General features: G+C 38.8%; 1 protein-coding gene across 1 annotated transcript in view; it reads right to left on the bottom strand.

Moving 5' to 3' along the window:
- ptprq (protein tyrosine phosphatase receptor type Q) overlaps positions 1-21,865 on the bottom strand; it is a 70,635-nt gene that overhangs the window by 12,794 nt on the left and 35,976 nt on the right. Inside the window, exons 30-47 of the mRNA XM_055174860.2 lie at positions 21,544-21,825; positions 20,367-20,690; positions 18,962-19,080; positions 18,694-18,880; positions 18,319-18,560; positions 18,097-18,163; positions 17,831-17,989; positions 14,584-14,803; positions 14,402-14,475; positions 14,146-14,245; positions 13,935-14,063; positions 12,653-12,679; positions 12,378-12,459; positions 12,117-12,207; positions 9,574-9,650; positions 9,348-9,482; positions 9,152-9,277; positions 7,024-7,172 (exon numbers count right to left, since the gene is read on the bottom strand). Coding sequence (XP_055030835.2) covers positions 7,024-7,172; positions 9,152-9,277; positions 9,348-9,482; positions 9,574-9,650; positions 12,117-12,207; positions 12,378-12,459; positions 12,653-12,679; positions 13,935-14,063; positions 14,146-14,245; positions 14,402-14,475; positions 14,584-14,803; positions 17,831-17,989; positions 18,097-18,163; positions 18,319-18,560; positions 18,694-18,880; positions 18,962-19,080; positions 20,367-20,690; positions 21,544-21,825 — 2,590 coding nt within the window. The remainder of the gene's footprint in view (positions 1-7,023; positions 7,173-9,151; positions 9,278-9,347; positions 9,483-9,573; positions 9,651-12,116; positions 12,208-12,377; positions 12,460-12,652; positions 12,680-13,934; positions 14,064-14,145; positions 14,246-14,401; positions 14,476-14,583; positions 14,804-17,830; positions 17,990-18,096; positions 18,164-18,318; positions 18,561-18,693; positions 18,881-18,961; positions 19,081-20,366; positions 20,691-21,543; positions 21,826-21,865) is intronic.

The following is a 21,865-nucleotide window of genomic DNA, read 5'->3' as shown; positions in this document are numbered from 1 at the left end:
TTATTATTATTTATTCTTCTTCTTCTCCAAAGTGAATCGCATTTTTGAGGGGCGAAACATGCTCGAAAACTCATGAAATTTTGCACACATGTCAGGAGTGGCGAAAATTTACATGTGGCATAGGCCCCAGAAGTGGGCGTGTAGAAATGGCTCGATAGCGCCACCTGCAAAATTTCAAGAGAACAGCCCCCCCACTACGAAAAACGTACAGATACGAAATTTGGTAGGATCATCTATCACCCCAAGACCTACAAAAAAGTCTCTTGGAGCGAAGCTCTAAACCCAACAGGAAGTCGGCCATTTTGAATTTTTGCCTTGATTTTTGTGCAAATTTGGTCATTTCCAGCCTTCATACTTTAACGAACTCCTCCTACAGATTTAATCCGATCATCGTCATATTTGGTCAATCTCATCTAAAGGCCTTTGCGATGTTAAATTGCGGAGATCTTGACTTTTCGTCAGAGGGTGTGTCCGTGGCGGCCTGACAAATTTCGGCATTTTCGCCATGAAACAGGAAGTGGCTCTAACTCAGGCATACAATGTCCAATCTGCCCCACGCTTCACATGTTTGATAAGGGTCTTGGTCTGAACACATTTCAATGCCAATATTCAACTTCACTCATAGCGCCACCTAGAGGTAGGAGGAAATACTATGTTTTATGCTCTGATTTACTGCTCTTAGAGATTTAATCAAATCATCATATTTGGTCTGACTGATGTTAAGCCCTTTTCCTTGATAAATTGCAAAGATCTTGAATTTTCGTTGAAGGGCGTGTCCGTGGCGGCCTGGCAAAGTGTGATGTTTCGCCATGAAACAGGAAGTTGTTATAACTCAGGCATACAATGTCCGATCTGCCCCTGACTTCACACGTTTGATAAGGGTCCAGGCCTGAACACATCAACATGGCATAATTCAGTAACACTCATAGCGCCACCTAGAGGCAGCAGGAAATACCATGTTTTACGCTGTGATTTACTGCTCTTAGATATTTAACCATATCAACATCATATTTCACCAGTGTAATCTCAAGACCTTGTGTGATGATAAAAAACAACGACCTTGACTTTTCATTAAAGGGCGTGTCCATGGCGGCCTCGCCAAGTATCGCTAAATGAATCGCATTTTTGACAGGCTAAACAAGTCCAAAAAGTCATAAAACGTTGCACACACGTCAGAAGTGGCGAAAATTTACATGTGGCATAGGCGCCAGAAGTGGGCGTGTAGAAATGGCTCGATAGCGCCACCTGCAAAATTTCAAAAGAACAGCCCCCCCACTACGAAAAACATACAGATATGAAATTTGGTAGGATCATCTATCACCCCAAGACTTACAAAAAAGTCTCTTGAAGCTAAGCTCTAAACCCCACAGGAAGTCGGCCATTTTGAATTTTTGCTGTGATTTCTGTGCAAATTTGGTCATTTCCAGGCTTCATACTTTAACGAACTCCTCCTACAGATTTATTCCAATCATCGTAATATTTGGTCAATGTCATCTAAAGGCCTTTGCGATGTTAAATTGCGGAGATCTTGACTTTTCGTTAGAGGGTGTGTCCGTGGCAGCCTGACAAATTTCAACGTTTTCGCCATGAAACAGGAAGTGGTTCTAACTCAGGCATACAATGTCCAATCTGACCCATGCTTCACAAGTTTGATAAGGGTCTTGGCCTGAACACATTTCAATGCCAATATTCAGCTTTAATCATAGCACCACCTAGAGGTTGCAGGAAATTACATGTTTTACGCTGTGATTTACTGCTCTTAGATATTTAATCAAATCATCATCATTTTTGGTAATACTGATCTTAAGGACTTTAATATGATATATTCAGAAGATCTTGACTTTTCGTTGAAGGGCGTGTCCGTGGCGGCCTGGCAAAGTGTGATGTTTCGCCATGAAACAGAAAGCTGTTGTAATTCAGACATACATTGTTCGATCTGCTCCAGACTTCACACGTGTGTTAAGGGTCCCGGCCTGAACACGTCAATATTATAATAATCATGTACAGTCATAGCGCCACCTGCTGCACATTTTCCTTTGAATATCTACCTATATTTACCCACTTTAATTCATATCCCCCTGGTTCACTGCTTTACTAATGCCATAGGGTAGCGGTGCACATGCGTGCGAGGGCCCTTCCATCGCTGCTTGCAGCTTTAATTAGGGCCCGAGCACCGAGGAGCAGGCCAGAATGGCCTGCACCGTGGGTGCAAAGCCCTATTGTTTTTGCTTCGTTTATTATTATTATTATTATTATTATTATTATTATTATTATTATATTCCGAAATGAATCGCATTTTTGAAGGCCTAAACATACCCGAAAACTCATGAAAATTTGCACACGCGTCAAAAGTGGCGAAAATTTACATGTAGTATAGGCGTCAGAAGTGGGCGTGTAGAAATGGCTCGATAGCGCCACCTGCAAAATTTCAAGAGAACAGCCCCCCCACTACGAAAAACATACAGATACGAAATTTGGTAGGATCATCAAGCACCCCAAGACCTACAAAAAAGTCTCTTGGAGCTAAGATCTAAACGCCACAGGAAGTCGGCCATTTTGAATTTTCTCTGTCATTTTTTGACATTTCTAAGCGTCGTACTTTAACGAACTCCTCCTAGCGATTTAATCCGATCATTATCATATTTGGTCAGTCTCATCTAAAGGCCTTTGCGATGCTAAATTGCAGAGATCTTGACTTTTCGTTGGAGGGTGTGTCCGTGACGGCCTGACAAAGTTCAGCATTTTCGCCATGAAACAGGAAGTTGTTCTATCTCAGGCATACAATGTCCAATCTGCCCCACGCTTCACATGTTTGATAAGAGTCTTGACCTGAACACATTTTGATGCCAATATTCAGCTTCAGTCATAGCGCCACCTAGAGGTAGCAGGAAATGCCTTGTTTTACGCTGTGATTTACTGCTCTTAGAGATTTAATCAAATAATCATCATATTTGGTCAGACTGATGTTAAGCCCTTTGCCGTGATAAATTGCGAAGATCTTGACTTTTTGTTAAAGGGCGTGTCCGTGGCAGCCTGGCAAAGTGTGATATTTCGCCATGAAACAGGAAGCTGTTGTAATTCAGACATACATTTTCCGATCTGCCCCCGACTTCACAAGTTTGATAAGGATCCCGGCCTGAACACGACAATATAACAATAATCAGGTACAGTCGTAGCGCCACCTGCTGCACACAAGCGGTGTGGCACATCAGTTTCCCTTTGAATATCCACCTATATTTACCCACTTTAATTCATATCCCCCTGGTTCACTGCTTTACTAATGCCATAGGGTAGCGGTGCACATGCGTGCGAGGGCCCTTCCATCGCTGCTTGCAGCTTTAATTATTCTTATTCTTATTATTCTTTTTCTTCTCCGAAATGGATCGCATTTTTGAGGGGCGAAACATGCTCGAAAACTCATGAAATTTTGCACACATGTCAGAAGTGGCGAAAATTTACATGTGGCATAGGCGCTAGAAGTGGGCGTGTAGAAATGGCTCGATAGCGCCACCTGCAAAATTTCAAGAGAACAGCCCCCCCGCTACGAAAAACGTACAGATACGAAATTTGGTAGGATCATCTATCACCCCAAGACCTACAAAAAAGTCTCTTGGAGCGAAGCTCTAAACCCCACAGGAAGTCGGCCATTTTGAATTTTTGCCTTGATTTTTGTGCAAATTTGGTCATTTCCAGGCTTCATACTTTAATTAACTCCTCCTACAGATTTAATCAGATCATCGTCATATTTGGTCAATCTCATCTAAAGGCCTTTGCGATGTTAAATTGCGGAGATCTTGACTTTTCGTCGGAGGGTGTGTCCGTGGCGGCCTGACAAATTTCAGCATTTTCACCATGAAACAGGAAGTTGCTCTATCTCAGGCATACAATGTCCAATCTGCCCCACGCTTCACATGTTTGATAAGGGTCTTGACCTGAACACATTTCAATGCCAATATTCAACTTTACTCATAGCGCCACCTAGAGGTAGGAGGAAATACCATGTTTTACGCTCTGATTTACTGCTCTTAGAGATTTAATCAAATCATCATCATATTTGGTCTGACTGATTTTAAGCCCGTTGCGGTGATAAATTGCAAAGATCTTGACTTTTCGTTGAAGGGCGTGTCCGTGGTAGCCTGGCAAAGTGTGATGTTTCACCATGAAACAGGAAGCTGTTGTAATTCAGACATACATAGTCCGATCTGCCCCCAACTTCACACGTTTCATAAGGGTCCCGGCCTGAACACATCAACATGGCATAATTCAGTATCAGTCATAGCGCCACCTAGAGGCAGCAGGAAATACCACCTTTTATGCTGTGACTTACTGCTCTTAGAGATTTAACCATATCAACATCATATTTCATCAGTCTAATCTTAAGACCTTGTGTGATGATAAATAGCAACGACCTTGACTTTTCGTTAAAGGGCGTGTCCGTTGCGGCCTCGCAAAGTATCGCTAAATGAATCCCATTTTTGACAGCCTAAACGAGCTCAAAAAGTCATGAAACGTTGCACACGTGTCAAAAGTGGCGAATATTTTCATGTGATATAGGCTTCAGAACTTGGGGTGTTAAAATGGCTCTATAGTGCCACCTACAAAAATTCAATAGAGCAGCCCCCCCGCTACGTTAATCGCACAGATACGAAATGCGGTAGGATCATGTATCACCCCAAGACCTACAAAAAAGTCTCTTGGAGCAAAACTCTAAACCCAACAGGAAGTGAGCCATTTTGAATTTTCTCTGTAATTTGAGTGCAAATTTTGCCATTTCTGGCCTTCGTATTTTAACAAACTCCTCCTATAAATTTAATCAGATAATCATCATATTTGGTGAGTGTCATCTAAAGGGCTTTGCAATGCTAAATTGCAGAGATCTTGACATTTCAATGGAGGGTGTGTATGTGGCGGCTTGCCAAATTTCTGTGTTTCTCAATGAAACAGGAAGTTGTTCTAACTCAGGTTTAAAATGTCCAATCTGACCCACGCTTCACAAGTTTGATAATTGTCCTGTCCTAAACACATCAACATGGCAATATTCAGTAAGTTATAGTGCCACCTGCTGGAAGCAGGAAATGACATGTTTTACACTGTGATTTACTGCTCATTGAAATGTATTCAGATCATCATCATATTTGGTCAGTCTGAACTTAGGGACTTCACAATGATAAATTGTGAAGATCTTGACATTTCGTTAAAGGGGCGTGTCCGTTGTGGCCTGTCAAAGTTTGATTTTTCGCCATAAGAAAGCTGTTGTAACTCAAACATGCAATGTCCGACCTGTCACAGACATCATACGTTTGACAAGGGTCCTGGCCTCAACACATCAATGTTACAACAATCAATTACAATCATAGCGCCACCTGCTGCATAAAGGAGTAGTGGCATTTCAAAGTTCCTTTGAATATCCACCTATATTTATCCACGGAAATTTCAATCCCCCTGGTTTATTGCTTTACTAAGGCCATAGAGTGGCGGTGCACATGAGTGCGAGGGCCCTTCCATCACTGCTTGCAGTTTTAATTTATATGGTATTTTGAGCTGAAACTTCACATATGTACTCTGGAGACACCAAAGATTTTTTTGACATCTTAAAAAAGTCTTGTGCCATGGCCCCTTTAAAGGAAAACACCACCGTTTTTCAATATTTTATTATGTTTTACTAAGATGAATTAATACATACCTATATTTTTTCAATGCATGCACTTTTAATCTTTGTTCGGCTCCTTGTGAATGTGTTAGCATTTAGCCTAGCCCCATTCATTCCTTAGGATCCATACAGGGATGAATTTAGAAGCAACCAAACACTTCCATGTTTTCCCTATTTAAAGACTGTTACACGAGTAGTTATACGAGTAAGTATGGTGCACAACATAAAACTTTTGTTTGGAGCCATAGGAAAGAATGGGGCTAGGCTAAATGCATGCATTGAAAAAAGGTATGTATTAATTCATCTAAGTTGAGGTAAGAACATAGTAAAATATTAAAAAAACTTTGGTGTTTTCCTTCAACAATTCATAAAAGATCATTACTTTCTGAGGATTTTAGTATGGAGATAAAGATTAGGATCATGATTTTTTTAGTAGTTTTACACGGTTCTGTGAGTGTTTATTACTATAGTTTGTTGTTTGCTTAAAGGAATATTCCATTTTCTTAAAACAAAAATCCAGATAATTTACTCACCACCATGTCATCCAAAATGTTGATGTCTTTCTTTGTTCAATTGAGAAGAAATTATGTTTTTTTGAGGAAAACATTGCAGGATTTTTCTCATTTTAATGGACTTTAATAGAGCCCAACATTTAATACTTAACTCAACACTCAACAAGATATCCACTTTTAAACCACAACTTCTCGTCTAGATCCGGTCGTGATGCGCCAGCGTGACCCCACCAATGCGTCATGATGTCAAGAGGTCACAGAGGACGAACGCGAAACTCCGCCCCAGTGTTTACAAGTGATTGAAAGAGGACCGTTCCTACGTTGTTGTATGTCAACTGATACTAATTAATGTATTTGTGTCAGTTTATTGTTTAAAATGTGCGTTTTATATATGTAACACGTAACATCCCTACGTCACTACGCATTTACGTTAGGTCGCGCTGGATCAGACCTAGACGAAAAGTTGTGGTTTAAAAGAGCATATTTTTTATTTTTCTTGTCAAAAATGACAATCGTTTCGCTATATAAGACCCTTATGCCTCGTTTGGGATCGTTTATAGACCTTTGAAACTCCGTTGAAAAAAACTGTTAAGTGTTGAGTCAAGTATCAAATCAAAGTCCATTAAAATGAGAAAAATCCTGCAATGTTTTCCTCAAAAAACATAATTTCTTCTCGATTGAACAAAGAAAGACATCAACATTTTGGATGACATGCTGGTGAGTAAATTATCTGGATTTCCTTTTTAGAAAATGGAATATTCCTTTAAGGCATCTGATGAAGCGTTAAGACCCAGAAGTGTGACATCACTCTTAACAAGCGGACAGAACTTACAAACATACACGAAATAGCGACTGCCATACCTGCAGTGGACAACTATAGTTGTGTTGTCATTGCTTCGATTGGACCGGACCGCTTTGACAAACTGGATGAGAGTAGAGCTGGACTCGGGAACGCCATGTTCTGGCCATGATGTGTAGTTAAAGTGATGAACAATCATATAGTGACCGTGCTTCATAGAAACAGAGAGAAATCATAAATCAGTCAATCTTATTTCATTTGTTCAGTATATATTTTATAATAGCCTGCCTACATTCTTACAGACATCACTATTTTAATTTTGTAGGCATGTGGTGCATTTAAAGGGGTCATACGATGCGATTTCATGTTTTCATTTGTATTTAGAGTGTTTAAGGTGTTTGTGCATATAGAAGATCCATAAAGATTAACGTCTCAAACCCAAAGAGATTTTCTTTCTAAAGGGTTTGCATAACACGCCCAAATGTATTCGCGAAGAAAGAAGGCCTAACTTTTTCTCCACCTGATCTCACAAATTTACGTGTTATAGTCGTAGAATATTTTGCTCATTTATTCGTGTCATTGTCACGGATCTCCGCATTTTCTGAGTCCATACCACGGACTTTCTTTTTCATGTCAGTTTCACGTATTGGTTACTCAATTGTTTTTCCTATGTTCTTACCATTGTCACTTGGGTTTGGGGTTAGAACGACTTTCTGTTATATAAAATGGCATCCTAACCCAAACCCAACTCTAACCCTAACTTCAGGTGACTAAAAATCAGAAGAAAAATAGTATAAACCAATACTTGACGTGACGTCCTAACCCAAACCCCAAATCTAACCCCAAACCCAAGCGACAATTGTAAGAAAATAGGAAAAAGAACTGAGTAACCAATACGCGAAACTGATATGGAAAAGAAAGTCCGTGGTATGAACACGGAAAAATGTGAAGATCCGTGACAATGACACAAATAAATGAGCAAAATATTCCGTGACTATACCACGGATATTTGTGAGAGCATGTTGTTTATTCTTGCTGTTGTATTGTTGTCGCCGCCATGTCATGGAGACGCTGTGCTTTAGGAGCTGATATTCCAAATATGGTAAGGGGCGTATAATTTCTGTCACATGCTTGAGGTATTCAGCCAATCACAATGCACTGGACAGCTGAACGATGAGTTTTGTAGAAAACAACGTGTTTCAGAAAGACGTAAACAAGGAGCAACAATAATGTACGGTATGTGAAAAATGATGTAATTTTTAAACCTTAAACTGCGTAAACGCATTGCATTACACCAAATGCACAAAATAATGTTCTTTTTATCAACATCATATGACCCCTTTAATGATGTCGCTATGGTTTTACACTGCTGTTCATGGTATTATTGCAAATTCTTTATGTTATGTCAAACTTCTACTCTTACAATATATAATTTTTTCTTCTTTTAAGGGCCATTTTTATGTGAGTTGCAAAGGCACGTCTAGTTTAATATGACAGCTGTCATGTCCGATACTCGAAGAAAAAGTGTGTACCTTACTTATGAGGACAATCAAATTTACATGAATACTATATAAAATAATTTCCCCATTTTTTGTCGCTGTCTTTCAACGAAAGCTTCTTGCAATGCAACACTGTAAAAAGTGCTATATACTGTAAATAAATTTCACTTGACTTCGGACAGACACTGATACAGAATATCAAGGTTCAGTACTGACAGCATCTAAATCAAAAACCTTTTGGCAAGTTTATGTCATCTGTCTTCTTTAAAAATCACACTATGCAAAATAAAAATGTCAGGCTGAAAAAATAACAAATTGTCAGACTACGTAAATTAATTAACTGGTAATAAGCACCTGTGTTAAATATATTAAATATATTTATGAAATTGGTCCACAAAACCAGTCATAAGTCACATGGGTATATTTGTAGCAATAACCAACAATACATTTTGTACAGAGTCAAAATTATAAAAAGTTTTATGCCAAAAATCATAAGGATATTAAGTAAAGATCATGTTCCATAAAGATATTTTGTAACATTTCTGCTGTAAATATATTAAAAATGTATTTATTATTAGTAATATGTGTTTCCATTTGGACAACTTTAAAGGTGATTTTCTCAACAAAAAAAAAAATTGAACAAGCTAAGAATCAACCTATCCATCCATTCGTAACATGTTCATAGTTTTACCCTCTCCACTCGAAGTGCTCGAATTGTCCAATCAGGTCGCACGTCCTCTGTGAGTTTAGTGATGACTATATCAGCAAACACAGTGACGGGTTTGTTGTCCTCCGGCCAATACTGATGACAGCGAATCTAAAACCAAAACACGTCTTCAGTATTTATAACGGCCATATTATCATCTGTTGCAGAAATCCACACATACCCGACCCTTCTCGAAACATTGTGTGAGCATGACAATAGTTCTGGTCCCCGTCTCCCAAATCATCCTCCAGAAGTCTGCCACGGTACTGGGCAGTGGACCCTGTGTGGCTATGAACTCATTCGGACACAGATAACCCTGAGAAAACAGAAAACATCTAATGAACGGTCTGATGCCGTATACACAGAGAGATATGTTGAAATGTGTGCTGCTGTTCTTCTGCGCTTACAGAGACAAAACTGGCATTGATGTAGTCAGATCCCGGCATTCCCGGTTCAGACAGTAACTTCACTCTGTTATTGTTATCTGAAACAAGCATGATAAAAAACAATAAAAGCATTTATACCATAATTAACTTTATACTTTTAAGGTACACGCACAAAATGCCTGTTTATTTTCATTGAGTCAGAAGGGACAAACCCAGCAATTGGTTTAAAACAACCCTGAACATTTTTCAGACTGATCTCACGGAAAGCCCCTAACCTTAAAGCGTAACTAAACCCCTGGTTAGAGCCTGACTCCACCCACTGGCAATATTTGAAAAAATGCAAGAAAAGTGGGCAGATCCCAATGGAGATAGAGGGGACGAACTAAGCTCGTACCAAGCATGTGGTGAGATCGTAACAAGGGCGTGGTGAGCTTGAACCTGCTTACGTCACAAGTTACTTTTTGGACCCAACATCCAATAGGAAAATTCAACTCCAGTAGCCACCGTTCAACCTGAAGAGGGCAGCACTCAGACGTTTTTACACCATATATTGTAGTATTGAAACACTTTATATCCAAATGTCTAAAAACGTACTAAAATCAATGAACAGCACTAATAAACCATCATTCTTACAGATCATTAACTAAAAAAAGTTGGTTTAGGGTTTAGTTACTCTTTAAGTCAAAATTTGATCAATTTATTTGTGTCCATGGCACGAAATTCAGCTTTTTCCGTGCCTTGAGCACACATGTCTTTTTCGTGACACTCGCACAAATTTCTATAAATAGTTTTTTGTGTGCGTTGCACGACTTTCTTTTTCATTTCATTTTATGTATTGTTTTTTCAGTTTTTTGCTATTTTCTTACCATTGTCGGGGTTGGAAATAGAGTCACTTTCTGTTACATTAGACATCCTAACCCCAACTCCAGGTGAGAATAGTTTTAAAAGCGGAAGAAAAACATGTAGAAACCAATACATAAAAGTACATCCTAACATAAAAGTACATCCTAACATAAAAATACATCCTAACATAAAAGTGCATCATAACCCAAACCCAACATCTAACCCCAAGCAACAATGATTTAAAAACAATATATAAAAATCACATGAAAAAGAAAGTTGTGCCACGGACATGAGAAACTATTTCATTTTGTGCGAGTAGTACGAAAAAGACATTCATGCCCAAGGCACGAAAAAAATCTGAATTTTGTGCCATGGGCACGAATAAATTGATCAAATGTCGCGTAACTATAACAACATTTTCCGTGAGATCATGTTAATTTATTTTACCCAACAATGGGTTTAAACAACCCAGCATAGGTTAAATCACAACTCAACGGGTTGGGTTCGTCCCTTATTGAAAATAACCCAGCATTTTTTTTACAGTGTATATAAAAACAAGGCAGCTTTTTCTGTATAAAAAAAATAATAAGAAAGTTGCTGGTTTGGACAGACACGAAGGTGAAATTATATTTTTGGGTGAACTACAATCAAACCAAAATCAGACATTATCAGACATTTCTCACAGTTTATTCACTATAGTTTAGATAATGGTAAGAAGAACTCAGAGTTAAACTATGTGATATTTCATTGGATTTGATCATGTTCTTTCTAATCCCATTAAAATCCTAGTTAGTGTGTAATGTTGCTATAATAGCATAAATAATACCTGTAAAAAGTCACCAGAACAGTTTTTTGACTAAACTCCGCCTACAGGAATACGTCAGTCGCCAGCTAAGCTAACGGCAAGCTAAGCTGCTGTCGAATCACAACACACTAAACAAACTACACAATCACAACACACTAAACAAACTACACAATCAGAACTCATTACGTATTTCTGAAGGAGGGACTTCATAGAACAAGGAAGAAGACATCAGACCGTTTTTAGGACAGTGAAAACAGAGCTATACAGATAAGTCAATCATGTGAAAAATACCATAACTTCTTTCTGTGATCCTTACGACAGCATGTTGCTTACGGCATTGTTTCTGCATTTTGTTCACACTGAGGGCTTTTCGTGAATGTTTCCAGCAAAGTTTCTAGATCCTCTTTACGGGAGCGTTCCCAGAACATTTACAGGATGCTTTTGGGTTCACACAGAAGCCCGTCTGCCAATTTTACGGAAATTTTCTGGGACCAAAGTGCTGGGAATGGGGTTTAAAACTGCCTCACAAATTATTTACAGTATGTTGAATAGCCGTTAGCTGTTAAATGTAAGTACATAGTTAGATAATACCAATGTAGGTCAACCAAACAATGCGTAATTTGCGTTGTAAAACGGTTGCATTAGCAATTAAAGAGAAATCACTTAAGCAAAAAAACATGGTCAGGTGAAAGTGTCTGAATAATTTTGGTTTATATATTTTACAGATAATCCACTGCAATACATAATTTTTTGGGGTATAATACATCACAGTTTACTTTATTTTGCCATCCACAGCTGACTAAAGTGGCCTGCACTCACTAGTAAAAAATATCTGTGTCTGAATAATTTGTTTTGGTTTCACTGTATTTCAACAGTACTTTTAGGATTGTGTTAATGAGGACAGAATATGACATACAGGGTTTAATGTTAGTGAAGCGATTTTTGGAGCGATTCCACGGCAGGTCAGCGTCTGATGTGGCCAAATCCGGAAGAAACTTTGGCAATTCCTGTAACACACAACACAACATTTATAAAAGGCACTATAACGGAAACAATTAAATCAGAAATAAATGTCAAAATAACATCATGTATTAAAGACACAGAAGGGTCACACTTCTCTCTCTCTTTCTTTCTTTCTCACCCACCAACAAATAATGAGAACAAAACTGAAGCTTACAGCAAACTCCTCCTGAAACTTGGCATTGTCATTATCACAAAGACTCTCCACATGTTGAAGAAATGATTTCTTACAGATTGGCCTGTAAATGTGTTACAGAGAATAACGATGCATAAAAATACTACACATAACACATGACAAAATCATCATGGGTAATCCAAATCAGACCTTAAAACAACAGATGTTCACTTAAGCAATAACAACCATACGAATGTTATCAGTACTTTAAATCTACAGTTTAAGGCAGAAAATATGACAAGTGTCAGGTCACTTACCTGAGAGATTTCCTATAACTTAGCAGCCTGCAACATAAAGCCACAGAAAACTGAAATTGAGCCCAGTGGACCAAAACATTAGATTACTTTTCTACATTTAATCCTAAATAAGATTTATATTTGTGTGAGATTTACTACATCATCTAATCAGAGGACCACAAACCAGCATTAAAAGATTATGAGAGTTATTGTATGTGGGTTTACAAGAAGAACGACACAAAAAACCATCATACTGCAGTAAGATTATAAAACAGATCAGACTCATGTTACTGCAAAGATCATTCCGTATATTCATTAAAAACATAACAAAATCACGAACAACTGACTTAAGACCAGTAACATCACAGGCAACTGGAAAAAAACACAGTTTTAATCTTTAAAATAAAAAAGAAACTGAAATAGTAAATACTGTGATTTTTCTTTATATATTATCATGCATCACGAAAACACTCTCATGTCCCTCTGTTTACTTACTGGATGACAAAAATCTCCTTCCTCCTAAAGAAGAAAGAAGAGTACCTAAGAATAAAGGATAGCAAGTGAATTAGTGAGTTAATTAGTGAAAAAGTGAATTAGTTTTTATAAATAAAATTGTAAAAAGAGTGAGTAATTGACTGGGCAAATAAGTGAAAGAATAAGTGAATGAATGAATGAATGAATGCATGCATGCATTAATGACTGAACGAATGAACCAACGAATGAATGCATGCATGAATAAATAAATGAATGCATGCACAAATGACTGAATGAACCAATGAATGAATGCATGCATGAACGAACGAATGAATGCATATATGAATAAATGACTGAACGAACCAACCAATGAACAAATGCATGCATGAACAAATGAATGCATTTATGAATGAATGAATGCATATATGAATGAATTAACGCATGCATGAACGAATGAATGCATGCATGAACAAATGAATGCATGCATGAATGAATGAATGCATATATGAATGAATGACTGGACAAACGAACCAATGAATGAATGGATGGACAGACGGACAAATCAATGAATTAATCAATGAACAAGTAAAAGTAGATGATTAAATGAATGAGTGAATGAATATGTTAGAGTAGATGAGTGAGTGAATTAATGAATGAATGAGTGAGTGAGCATATGAATGAATGAATGAGAGCAGAAGACAACAGCACACATCCCCACAGTCTTTTAAAGCTTCTAAAGCACAATGTTTGTATGTAATCTGGCCTTGATCTTGAGGAATCCTGCCGAGCTGAGAACAGAGATGTGTGTGTGTAAAATGTCAGTCTGTACCGGTTGATCTTCTCTTCTTTGAGCTCCATGTCAGCCACGGAGATCAGCTGATCCAGCTTGAACTTCGTCTCAAAGATCTCCGCCTCACGTGGAGAATACGTCCCACCCTCCTTCTGCCTGCGGTGGATTCTGGGATTGAAGAGATTGAATCTAGGTACTAAAGCAGGATATGATGAGGTGTTTGAGTGTTGATGTGAATAGCGATACATACCTCACAGAGCAGTATATAATCAGAATTAAAAACAAAACCAAGAAAACCGAGAGCAGAACCCCGAGAATGATCTGCTCATCCCGAGTCAACAGGCGGTCACCTGAAAGAAAGAGTATTAGTGTGTTTATATTTGAGGAGCTCAGATGCAAAAGCTGCTAAACCCCACCTCCATCAAAAATGAGATAATAATATGATCTACAAATGTAATCATTTATTTTCTTTTATGATCAAGAGAAAGAGACAGAAAGATGCATACCTGCAGTTCTGACCCGTTCTGAGTATTCAGAATCTGTGTACTGTCCACGAATATTTGTTGCCCGGAATTTAAATCTACCACATAATCATAAATGTTTTATATTAACAATAAAACATTAGCTGCTGAATTAAACAAAAACACTTTATTAAATGATGTTATGTACTGTATTGTATGTCTCTTACACATAATATGTTTTAGGTTTAAGAGGTCCATTACACAGCGTATGAGCATCTTCAGACAAACAGCCCTCATCCGCTCCTATGATGTATGTGTTGTCATGTGTGACTGTGCGCTCAGATTTATTAGGGCATGCAGGATTCAGAAAGCCTTCATCGGTCAGGTACGGAGCGGTAGGCTGGAGGAAAACACTCTTCCAGTTTGACAGATTACCATAGTCCATCACTGTATCAAAATTATATTAATAAGCATTAAATAAACCAATAAAACTTAAAGGATTAGTCCATTTTCTCAACAGAAAAATCCAGATAATTCACTCACCACCATGTCATCCAAAATGTTGATGTTTGTTCAGTCGAAAAGAAATTCAGTTTTTTGAGGAGAGCATTGCAGGATTTTTCTAATTTTGATGGACTTTTAGAGCCCAACATTTAATACTTAACTCAACATTTAACAGTTTTTTTCAACGGAGTTTCAAAGGACTATAAACAATCCCAAACGAGGCATAAGGGTCTTGTCTAGCGGAACGATTGTCATTTTTGACAATAGAAATCACAAATGTACGCTTTTAAAGCACAACTTCTCGTCATGTAGATCCGGTCGTGATGCGCCAGCTGACCCCACGCAATACGTCATGACATCAAGAGGTCACAGAGGACGAACGCGAAACTCCGCCCCAGTGTTTACAAGTGGTTGAAAGAGGACCGTTCCGACATTGTTGTATGTCAACTGATACTAATTAATGTCTTTGTGTCAGTTTATTGTTTACAATGGTCCACAAATTTGCGTGTTATATATGTAACACGTGACCTCTCTACGTCACTACGCATTTACGTTAGGTCGCGCTGGACCTAGATGAGAAGTTGTGCTTTAAAAGTGCATTTTTTTTCTTGTCAAAAATATTCCGCTAAATAAGACCCTTATGCTTCGTTTGGGATCGTTTATAGTCCTTTGAAACTCTGTTGAAAAAAACTGTTAAGTGTTGAGTTAAGTGTTAAGTGTTAGTGCAATGTTTTCCTCAAAAAACATAATTTCATCTCGACTGAACAAAGAAAGACTGACATCAACATTTTGGATGACATGGTGGTGAGTAAATTATCTGGATTTTTTTTAAGAAAATTGACTATTCCTTTAACATATAACCTGAGACACACACATATCATAACACACAAAATCACATTCTTATAAAAGTTGCTTCCCAGCCACAAGCAAAAAACCTAACAGAAAAAGCTTAAACTAAATTTTTGTATCTCTGACTTTCTATATTTGTCTTATACTAAATATCATCTCAAGACAAGGTGTACTTATATACACAGAAATAATGTCTTATAATGTGCATCTTAGATGTATATGTTTTATTGTACATTCCTTAATGTTGTATTTATAGCACTAAAAGTTCTCTTATTATTTTTGTGTGTGGTCTCTTTTAAATCTTTTAAGTGTTTTACTTAAAAATCCTCATGAACTTATGCTGCCTGTGTACAGATGACAAATTAAACTTCAAACGTCAATATAAACTACTGTATAGTACAATAAATCATACAATATCAGCATGTGAAAAAGTCGCTTTGGCTTAAAGGATTACGCCACTTTCATAAAAAATCTAGATAATTTACTCACACCCATGTCATCCAAGATCTTCATGTCTTTCTTTGTTTTCTTTTCTTTGTTTTTTTTAGGAATATAGTGGACTTTAGTGGAGGTCAACATTTTACAGTTTCAATGCAGCTTCAAAGGATCTAAACAATCCCAACCGAGGTATAAGAGTTTTCATGTGATTACGTCATATGTAAGGTCACGCTGGCGCGTCACACAGCTAGTGCAAGATGAGAAGTTGTAGCCTGGTTAAAACCAGATCATTCTCAGTAGTTCCTGAGTTATGGTCTGGAAAAGCTTCATAGACAAATAATTTCCAAAGGGGCGTCACCAACAGACCTTGCTCAAATAACTCTGGACGCAATTGGATAGACCGTAAACCAATCAGAGCGATGAAGGGGGTGACGTATGAACCACTACCGTCCAGAGGGCTCGCCGCTCTCGCGAAGACACATTCGTTTAGCCACCAAAGTTGCAGCTGGTATATCAGACTTTTGCCGAATCCAGACGGTAAGACAGCGATAACATCTTTTTTAGATATGAAGGCTTCGAGTGTTGTTCTTTGCTCGTGTTTTAACGAAAAGGAAAAGTTTAAATCGCTTAAAACAGAAGCTGATTCGAACGAGTGATGTTTCACAACAGCATCCATTTGTGTAATGTACAAAATCTGCTTTATCGTTGCTGCTGCCCTGTCGTCATCGTGTAAATCCCGCCCCAACGTTTCTGATTAGTTCTGCGATTTCTCGGCATTAGAAATGGGCTTGAATGGCCTCTTGGCCAGACCACTTGCAGAGCAAATCTAAATTTGCCAAAAGTTTTCTGGGTTTTCCCAGGCTAAAGAAGTTGTTGTTTTTTGATAAAAATGGCGATGATTTCTCCAGATAAGACTCTTATGACTCGATTGGGATCGTTTAGAGTCCTTTAAAGCTGCATTGAATCTGTAAACTGTTGACGTCCACCAAAGTCCACTATATGGAGAAAAATGTTTTCCCCAAAAAACCTAACCTCCTCTCAACTAAACAAAGAAAGACACAAACATCCCGGATGACAGGAGGTGAGTTAATATCAGGTATTTTTTTTTATAAAAGTGGAGTAATCCTTTAAAGAGTTACATACATTAAATAAAAACATATATAGAAACTAGGGATGCACGATATATCGGCCGACATATCGTTATCGGCCGATAACGGCTTATTTTAATATTATCGGTTATCGGTCTGATAGCAAAATTAGGCTGATCAATAAAAGCCAATATATGATGGATTATTTTGGTTTGTTGAACCACTTCACTTGCTCATTGCTGGCCATGTGGAGTTTTGATTGGTGCTTTCTGTGACATAGCACGAAGATGACACGTGTTGCGGGCTTAAGAAGAGTATGCTAGTCTAGCGCAAAGACAAGATGTCCGCGGTCGGCGAGTTTTTCATTGCGAAAATAATATGAATATTTATCGGCCTATAGATATCGGTTATCAGCCCCCAAATTTAAAGAGTTATCGGTTATCGGTATCGCCCAAAATTTCCATATCGGTGCATCCCTAATAGAAACGTAAAAAAACAAAAGAAAATGTAGAAATCCAAGAAGCATAACCACATAAACAAGTAAAGATTTATCAGCTTTGAGGAATATAATGTGGCCCTTATGAGAATACAATACCTGCTGGCTCAGAAACAATGACCTGGACTTTCTGTATTGGTCCATGGTTATCGGTGAAGAAACATGTAGGCATCTCAATGGAGATGGTTTTAGCGGTTGCGACGACAGCACCTGCACTGTTCAGAGCGGCTCGTGGCCTCCTCGTAGGCTTGGGCGGAGCTAAATAACCGAGAATCACAATCTTACAATTAAAGTCACTTCAGAAATGTAGTGAATCTGATCTAAACGTTGCATTTCGCTGCTTAAGAGAGATGAATTTCACTCACCTTTTACACCTGTGGTAACCTGAACTTCTGAACTTGGACCTAAACCGGCACCATTCACTGCTGCTATCTGCAACAATTACAAAGAAACAATAACATGTGTGAAGGCCAATAATTGGGATTTGATTACATTTATGGATTTGGTATTCAAGCTATACATTTCATCAGTATGAGCGGACCACGTTATGGTTTATTTATTGTATAAAAACGATTAGAATTGAATACCCGTATACTGTAATTGAATCCACCCTTCAGTCCTTCTATAACAGCCGTCATGGTGTTATTGGGGTTGCTGACCAACTGCAGGGTATCGATACTGAAAACTAGTCGTCCGTCGCGGTATATGGCGGCGTGGTACGCGCTGATGTTTCCATTGGGCTCATCGGGAGGAGAGAACGTCAAGTAAACGCGGGTCACTTCCTCTGGATTCACGGTAAAGGTCACATTTTTAGGGGGATCTTTGGGCTCTGAAACAAAGTCAAATACGAGATTACAGATCTAAAATTTAAAGTGAGCAATTTTTTGGCAGTGTACTTGAAATGCATGAACACATTAATTCAATGCATATCAGAAACAATAAGCATGCACACTTTTACTCACCGATCTCCAGGGTTCTGATGAGGACGGGTTTAGATACTTTGCCGTTGCTGCGAGCATCAGAAAGGTTCCCTGTGAATGCGGTAACAGTAACGGAGTACACCGTAAATGCAGTCAGGTTTCCGACAACAACCGTCCGGATCTCCTCTGAATATCGTACTGAAGTAACATTATATCCTGAACCGTCCAGCTGCAAGATGCCAAATAGAAATAAGTAAGTCAGAAAAGGAAACAAACAATCCAGTTCATGTCTTCTTGTCAGTGAACGTACAGCATTGATGTCAATGAGATATGATGTAGGCCCTGAGATGACCGATGGCTCATCCCACTCCACCTTTAAGCCGGTGGCAGAAGGAATCACTGAGATGGCACCAGGAGGAGCATCGGGGTCTAAGACAAAAAGAGAAAAAATGAAAGTGAACGATTTTCTGTAAATTAATGTGTATATACTCACCTAAAGGATTATTAGGAACACCATACTAATACTGTGTTTGACCCCCTTTCGCCTTCAGAACTGCCTTAATTCTACGTGGCATTGATTCAACAAGGTGCTGAAAGCATTCTTTAGAAACGTTGGCCCATATTGTTAAGATAGCATCTTGCAGTAGATGGAGATTTGTGGGATGCACATCCAGGGCACGAAGTTCCACACATCCCAAAGATGCTCTATTGGGTTGAGATCTGGTGACTGTGAGGGCCATTTTAGTACAGTGAACTCATTGTCATGTTCAAGAAACCAATTTGAAATGATTCGAGCTTTGTGACATGGTGCATTATCCTGCTGGAAGTAGCCATCAGAGGATGAGTACATGGTGGTCATAAAGGGATGGACATGGTCAGAATGCTCAGGTAGGAGGTGGCATTAAAATGATGCCCAATTGGCACTAAGGGGCCTAAAGTGTGCCATGAAAACATCCCCCACACCATTACACCAGCAGCCTGCACAGTGTTAACAAGGCATGATGGATCCATGTTCTCATTCTGTTTACGCCAAATTCTGACTCTACCATCTGAATGTCTCAACAGAAATCGAGACTCATCAGACCAGGCAACATTTTTTTCCAGTCTTCAACTGTCCAATTTTGGTGAGCTTGTGCAAATTGTAGCCTCTTTTTCCTATTTGTAGAGGAGATGAGTGGCACCCGGTGGGGTCTTCTGCTGTTGTAGCCCATCTGCCTCAAGTTTGTGCGTGTTGTGGCTTCACAAATGCTTTGCTGCATACCTCGGTTGTAACGAGTGGTTATTTAAGTCAAAGTTGCTCTTCTATCCGCTTGAATCGGTCGGCTCATTCTCCTCTGACCTCTAGCATCAACAAGGCATTTCACCCACAGGACTGCCGCATACTGGATGTTTTTCCCTTTTCACACCATTCTTTGTAAACCCTAAAAATGGTTGTGTGATAAAATCCCAGTAACTGAGCAGATTGTGAAATACTCAGACCGGCTGTCTGGCACCAACAACCATCCCACGCTCAAAATTGTTTAAATCACCTTTCTTTCCCATTCTGACATTCAGTTTGGAGTTCAAGAGATTGTCTTGACCAGGACCACACCCCTAAATGCATTGAAGCAACTGCCATGTGATTGGTTGATTAGATAGTTGCATAAATGAGAAAATGAACAGATGTTCCTAATAATCCTTTAGGTGAGTGTATATGCACAGTTGTAAACACATACTTCCTGCGAGGGTCCGCGTGTGGATCCAGTCTGAAGGTTGTCCTGGTCCGGCCCTGGTGAAAGCCACCACTCGGATGCGATATTTTCTGTATTTAAGCAGAGACGAGAGCGTGACTCCGTTGGTTTCTCCATCAACCCACTCCACATCTTCACTTTCCACACAGGACTCCACGTCTCCCTTCATCTCACAGTTTCTAGCCAATCTCTGAATCTCCACATTGTAACCCTGTAACAGACCGGGAACACGAGCTGGACGCTGCCAGATAAGAGACACGCTATCTGAGGAAACGGCAGTAACGGTCAGTGACTGTGAGGGGCCAGGAACTGCAAAAGAGAACAAGAACCCATCAGTTATTTTTAATTTATTGTGAATTTTAATTTACAGAATTTCTACAAATGTGAGTATAGACTGAAATTTTTCTGCAAATATACAGATATAGAACTAGATTTAATGCATTTTGAATAAAAGCATCTGCCAAGTAATGCATAAATGTAAAGTAAGTAAATGTTAAAGAAATGCCCAGGTCATAACCCAAAAATTAAATCGAAATAAAAAGACCATTGGGATGTTTTGCATTATGATTTTCAAATCAATTAACTAAATCCAAAATCCTCATTACTGCTGTGAGAAAACTAAAACCAGGTTTACTTTTCTCTATCCAAAACATAATTTCTTGTTTTTTTGTGTAAAATAAGACCTGAATATTTCCTGACAGCACTTGTAAAATCTAATTTTTCGCCCTTTTTTAAAAAAAACCTGTATGTAGAGACAACACACAAAATTTTAAGGAGCAAGGATAAATGATATTAAAGGTATGGTTTACCTAAAATGAATCAGACTGATCAGAGGCCCCATTGACATCCATGGTTTCTTTTTTTCTAATATAGAAGTCAATGGGGCCTCTGATTGGTTTGCTTACAAACATTCCTTTAAATATCTTCCTTTGTGTTAAGCAGAACAAAGACATTTATTTAGGTTTGTAACAACATGAGAGTGAGTAAATTATGACAGCATTTTCATTTTTGGATGAACTATCCCTTTAATGGGTTTAAATTCCCATTTCCAACCTAGAGCACACATACTGTACCATCTCCTAACGCACAGCACCAGCCCTTTAGGACCAATGTAGTTTATATGTTTATATACAGTATGAATGTCACTCTCAGGACACCGTACCTGACTCTGGTGGAGTGTGTGCCGTACAATTGGCCTCCTCTCCAGTTCCGGCTGAATTAACCGCAGCCACACTGAGAATATAAAACGTATCGGGTAACAGACCGGCGAATGTGTGGACCAATGTGTTTGAGAGCATGAAAGGATGAGCTTCTTCCTCTTGATCTTCAGATCGGATGATGTAGTGCAGAATCTCTCCGTTTGGATAAATGGGAGGTTCCCATTCCATATACACTGAATCCCAATCCAATCCAGAGCAGGTCAGATTCCCAACTGCGTCTGAAACTACAACCATCAGAATATATGTTTGATTTGTGACATGAAG

The sequence above is a fragment of the Misgurnus anguillicaudatus genome, chromosome 15 (genome assembly GCF_027580225.2).
Source record: "Misgurnus anguillicaudatus chromosome 15, ASM2758022v2, whole genome shotgun sequence".
NCBI classification, from domain to species: Eukaryota; Metazoa; Chordata; class Actinopteri; order Cypriniformes; family Cobitidae; genus Misgurnus; species Misgurnus anguillicaudatus.
The sequence above is the reverse complement of the archived record's forward strand: the minus strand, read 5'-3'. Positions and strand labels throughout refer to the sequence as shown.